General features: G+C 34.6%; 1 protein-coding gene across 1 annotated transcript in view; it reads right to left on the reverse strand.

The window, feature by feature from the left end:
* Positions 1-5,763, reverse strand: part of LOC150075303 (lysM and putative peptidoglycan-binding domain-containing protein 2-like) — a 42,414-nt gene extending 36,651 nt beyond the window's left edge. Inside the window, exons 1-2 of the mRNA XM_090388719.1 lie at positions 5,708-5,763; positions 5,289-5,499 (exon numbers count right to left, since the gene is read on the reverse strand). Of these exons, the coding sequence (XP_090244845.1) occupies positions 5,289-5,489 (201 nt within the window). The 5' untranslated portion in view covers positions 5,490-5,499; positions 5,708-5,763. The remainder of the gene's footprint in view (positions 1-5,288; positions 5,500-5,707) is intronic.
* Positions 5,764-6,000: the final 237 nt, after the last annotated feature.

A 6,000-nucleotide genomic window follows, 5' to 3' on the forward strand; every position in this document is an offset into this window, starting at 1 on the left:
TAGCAATACTATTAATAGGGATAGGGGTGCAAGTTTACACCCCCTCCTGGAAACCATCGTTCTTGGATATGATGAACGGTTTCAGCTAGCGTGCTCCTGAGCCATTTCCGGTCCCGGTGCACAAATGGAAAATTCCAACCGTGGAACCATGTGACGTGTACCATGGATCTGCTATTTAAGAATGTGCAGCACAGTAGATATATGCTGCTGCTGAGGAAGGAGACTGCTGCCTCCAAAAACTACAGCAAATTTTATTGCTTTTAATTTCTAGATTTTTAGTATATTTTATCAGTGTTATTTATTTTTATTGTAAATATATATCTATTTTATATTTATTTTATTGTAAATAAAGTGTTTTTAGTTACAGTATTGAATTTATTTATCTTCGGGCTGGTGTGAAGCTTAATCATCAACATGAATTGTCCCAGCCTTGTAGGCCTATTTAGAGATAGCAAATTGAAAAGCAATGAATCTGCACTACTTACATGATAGTTAAGTATCTTCCATATCTAGAAACATTTTCTAAACTTATATGAATTTAATATTTACATTAATTAATCAATTTCCTTGGAGACTCCATTTTACTTTGCAACAATTTTACTTTTACTTCTGCTTGTTTTGATTCATAACGCATCGTTAGTGAATCATTAGTCAAGTAATAGTGTTGTAACAGAACATAGCAGATAAGCCATTACATTAAAAATGAGGAAAAAAGTAATAACTTTAAGAGTGGATTATCAAATTATAATACTGATTTCATAATTATTACTTTAGTACTACTACAGCTCTTATATAATTCATAATTGATTAAATATGCCATTTGTATTTATATCTATAAAAATTTGCATGATACATCCTTGGTCAAGAACACAATATTTTACTGTGTGTTTTTTATGGGAAAGGGGATTTGATGTTTGTCATTTCAACACAAGCTAAAAGTTTACTTTTTTTTGTGTGACTTGAAAATGTTGAAACACCATTATAAGTATCCCAGAAAAAGATAAGCTACCATGTCGTTAATAAATGTATGTGTGTTATTAATAATGTATTTTTTTACAAGAAGTCTAAGGCTTAATTTCAACAAGGAAGAAATGCACTCACAAAGGGGCATCTGCATAGGATATCTAGATCCATATCCGAGTACCCTAGGGAGACTTGTGGTGCTAGCTACCATGTGTCTGCTGGTAGTATGCTACACCACAAGTCTGAACCTGATTTAAGATACATATTTCTAATATTTTGACACTTGCAGATATTGCTATTTTGATTGTGAGAAATGTATTGCATGACATCCTGTCAATGGAAAAAAAACATTTAGGGTAGAGACATTATGTGATAGCTACCCTCCCCATCCACATAACTTGCTAATCCTTACTCTTTTCATCTCATATTTGCGACTCAAATGTTTGCATGATGTCACTATCTACAGTCATTCCCTGGCCAGATTTTCAAACAATTAGCTCCACTGAAGGGAGCATATTAATCAGACTCAATAACATAAGCAATACAAATAAGATTTTCTCTTAAACATGCTTTTATATCAAAATTTCACATTTTGGGAAAGCCCCACCTTTACTAATCTAACTTGAAATATCGTATATAACCATTCCTTTAAATATGTACTAAAATGTTAATAGGCAAAATTGCAGGATTGGAATCAAGAAACTGTATCAAGTAAAATTCTGATCTAGCTGAAATAAGTTTCCACTCTACACACTACATTTGAGATGCTTATTTTTCTTATGCTAATCTTCATTAGCCAAAGATGAGTTACCCTCAAGAAAAGGCAGTGTTTCAAGAAAATAACAGTATATATATGCAAAATAACTAAGCAAAGAATGGCAGCTATCACATAGTGGCATCAATCATTTTTCTTGCCATGTCATAATGTAGACTATCCCACAAGTGTGGGCCAAGTTTCAACTCTAAAGATTATTTTATTTTAAACTATTAAAAGATTTATTTTAAACTAATGATACATCATTTTAAAGAAAGCTTTTTTTTATGTTACACCAAGTAACAAATAGTATTTGTTGGATTTCCAGTAATCTTTAAATTGGCCAGACCTCCTGGAGTCCAAAGCAGGAAACTTTAATGCAACTACATCATAAGACAGATCTTTATTTACATTACAAAAGTATGACGTCTCAAATTAAAGCTTCTATATTAGGTCTGAAAATTGCTACTAAATTACTCATATCCTGAAAAGCAGCATCAAATTTCCCCAGAGGATGCGGTTATCATGGATCGAGCGCATGGGTTCTGGAACCGTAAATGGCTCGAGAGCCTACGAATCTGTTCATCCGACCACAATATTATGAATAGGGACAGAGGTATGCGTATGCATCCTCTGTTTGAAACTATTATCCTAAGTACGGATGAACGGTTTTGCTTAACACGTTCCCGAGCTATTTCCGCTTCCAGTTCAGACCATGCGCCGACTGCACCACGTGTATAGGTACCGCTTAACACGTTCCCGAGCTATTTCCGCTTCCAGTTCAGACCATGCGCCGACTGCACCACGTGTATAGGTACCGTGATCCTGTTATATATATGGACGTGCTGCAGGAAGTTTTGTTACTGCTGAGGAAGGGAGCGCAAGCTTCCGAAAGCTCCAGAGATTTTTATCGTTTTTATCGCTTTTAATCCGGTTTATTTTAGTGTATTTTATCTCAAGGATTTTATCACAGTTTTAATGTTTTTACATGTATATTTAATATAATAGCAGTTTTTGTAAATATTTATTTTATTTTAATATGCAAATAAATATTTTAGTTACAGTAAATACTTATTCTTATGGTTGGTGTGAGCTGATTTAATACTAAAATATAAATTACTCATGCAGGGAAGCACGGCAGTATAGAATCCTGCAAAGATCAAGCACAACTGCTGCCTGAAATAATGTTAGGAGGAACCCTACTCATGCACCAGTCAGTAAGCAAATACCACCACTTTCTAAGAGGAGGGGGAAAAAGTTTTGGGGAACCAGAGTAACAACTTCACCACAGAGAAGTATCTGCCACTGAAAATTCCAAATGTCTGCCTAATTATTACCAGTGAACCAATCATGGATGACCTGGTATTGAACTGAAAATGCATTCTTAACTGTGGCTAATGACACCCTGTAATAGGAAAACAATTCAAGCACACTAAAAAGATGAAATGGAAATGTTACAAAGTCAGAGTCATATTTAAGGGCATTTTAAATTAGTCTGTTTGTCTGTCTTTATCATTCACACTGGGACATCAACAGTCAGTTCAATAGTAATACACAGGCTATGAGAGAAATGCATATTACTAGAAATATGCAGGTTATGAGAGAAATGCAAATATTTGAGAATTTTTGCAGAGGAAGATGTCTTGCCTCCATTATAATATTGTCACTGTGCTTTTCCTAAAACTGTTACTATTCTGATCTTACTAATTGTCAGTAATTAAAGAATGATTTCCTACCATTATTTTGAGCAACAGCTGCACTCTGCCTTTGCAGGATTCCACCAATGTGCTTCTTTGGGTAAGAACCGACTATTAATTAGATTTTTTGCATTTTGTAGTTTCATTATTTTCTCTAATTTTGTTAATTTCAATTGCTGGTAACAGAACCTCAAGTATAAGTTATTGCATTTAGTAGCAATTTTCATGTGATACAAAGTAATTTGACATCATTAGTTATTATTATTAGTAATGGCATATGATACAAGAAGGCAAGCTTATAGCATCAGCCAAAAAAAAAAAATAATAATAATAATAAAACCTTCCATGTCACCTGTACAACCCCTCCAATAATTTGTTTAGTTTTCCTTAAATTTATTCAAACTGCCCATTTCCACAACAACAACAAATGGAAGTTCATTCCATCAATCAACAACCCACTGGCTGAAGACAAATCTCAGCACATCTATCCTACAGTCATCTTTCCTCAATTTAAATTCATGCCCCATCATGTACAGACTGAGCAAAAAGTAGAATGCAATGTGCATTGAGCTTGCTCAATCCATCCAAAGCCCTAAACACCTCAATCAAATCACCTCACAGGTGCCTAAGTCTCCAAATGCTACAATTTGCAAAACTGAAGCCTGTCTTTGTAAGACTACCCTTTCGTTCCCTTTACCATTCTCAGTGCCCTTCTCTGCACTGTTCCAGCAGATCTACATCCTTCATAAAATGATGCCTCCAGACCTGTATGCAGCCTAACCATTGCCTTATACAAAATGGGATAATTGCTCCTTTATCCCCGCTAGCAAAGTTCCTGTATATCATAGACAAAATGCTATGAGCTGTCCTGGCAGCCTGTCTGCACTGCTCAGAGAACTTCATATCTGACTGTACAATTATCCCCAGGTCTTTTCATTTTCCACTACCCTGAATGTGATACCACACAGTTGGTATATTAATCTGGAATTACTGCTACCCATATGCAGTACCTTGCATTTGCCAATGTTAAACTTCAACTGCCATTTGTCAGCCCATCTGCCTAATTTTTTTGGATCTTGTTGCAGTAGCTTACCCTGATTACTGTCATTAACCACCCTGCTAACTTTTGTATCATCTGCAGTTGTTACATGTTTAATTTATACTTTGATTATCAAAATATTTTTTTAACATTACTAACAAAACAAATAAGCCATTAGTAATAATAAAAAAAATAGTGCTAAAAAAGAACATAGAAAAAATACAGTGCAGAGACGTCAAAAAACTGGACTGGGTTTTAGAAGGGCAACTAGTCACCTTAATTTCACTGACTGTTTATAAATAAACTGTTTTTCTATCACTTTATAAGTAATATGACAATCACGTGATGTTTCTTCAAAAAAAAAAAAAAAACGAGGCAATTTTTTGTAAAATATCATTTAACACAACCATGAGCGAGTACGCCGAATTCATTCTTAATTATCAAACTTCACATTTAATTATGCCCATTTAAAGTGAAACACATAGGGATTATAGCTCTCCAATATATTTTCTGTATGCTATTGGCCATTCGACTTGCTATAAATTATGATATCAGTGGAAACCTAGGTGGGGAGGAGACTAGATATCAAGGAAGTGCTTACAGATCCAACATGACCTAAATAACACTAAACAGGAAGAGAATTCACTTCACTACCTTAAATTTTACTGCATCGGTCCGCAAAAGTATTGTAATTTTGATACTAATATTTAAAAAAATAATAATAAAATAAATATATATACGGTAATATATACCCAAAATTCTCCAAACTTGGAATGGGCGTTTAACGATGCACGTTAGGTCAAAAGTTAAGTTAACAGAGTAACAATATACTTACCGTCACTCCATAACGAAGAGCTAAACCTTGTAACGTATCACCAGGTTGCACAGTATGCTGCAGAAATCTCTCTTTTCGCAAAACATGGTTTGACATGCTCCCATATCTCACTTGTTTTTTCACAAAAGAACCAAGGCAAGCTCGTTCCCCGTCCACATCCTGTAGGGCAGCCATGTTGCTGTCGCACACTCTCGCAGGCATGCACAGCTGACTAAAGGTAAAAAAAAAAAAAAAAAAGGAAATGAAAACCAAAAAAAAAAGTCTATTTAGGGCATATTAATAACAAACACCATTGATCCATTTGGATAAAAATGTTATGAAGCTAACATGTCAATCTCTTAGTCGAGTAATAATTATGTGTACAGAAAAAAGAAATCTATTCCGTATTCAAAACAAAAAATAATCGACACTTGACTAACCCTTTAAAGATTACATGAGGTCTAAAAGGGTGTGGCAATCTTAAACATAAAACAGTAAACACTTGAAAAGTTCAGTAAGTTTCGCAGTGTACACAACAGGTAACAAAAAAAGAAACAGGACGGAGAAGAGAAAAAAACCCAGATAACTAGAATTTTCACCATAACATTAAAAATAATAATAAAACCTATTCTCCTCCCACTGGAGAACAGCTGGATATATATTTTTCGAGTATTTTAAGGTGTGAGCGGTATTTAAGTATGGCTGAACCAGGATATCGCCCGAGGTTTGGGCA

Source organism: Mastigoproctus giganteus, chromosome 14 (genome assembly GCF_048544385.1).
Source record: "Mastigoproctus giganteus isolate SK-2022 chromosome 14, ASM4854438v1, whole genome shotgun sequence".
In the NCBI taxonomy this organism is placed as follows: domain Eukaryota; kingdom Metazoa; phylum Arthropoda; class Arachnida; order Uropygi; family Thelyphonidae; genus Mastigoproctus; species Mastigoproctus giganteus.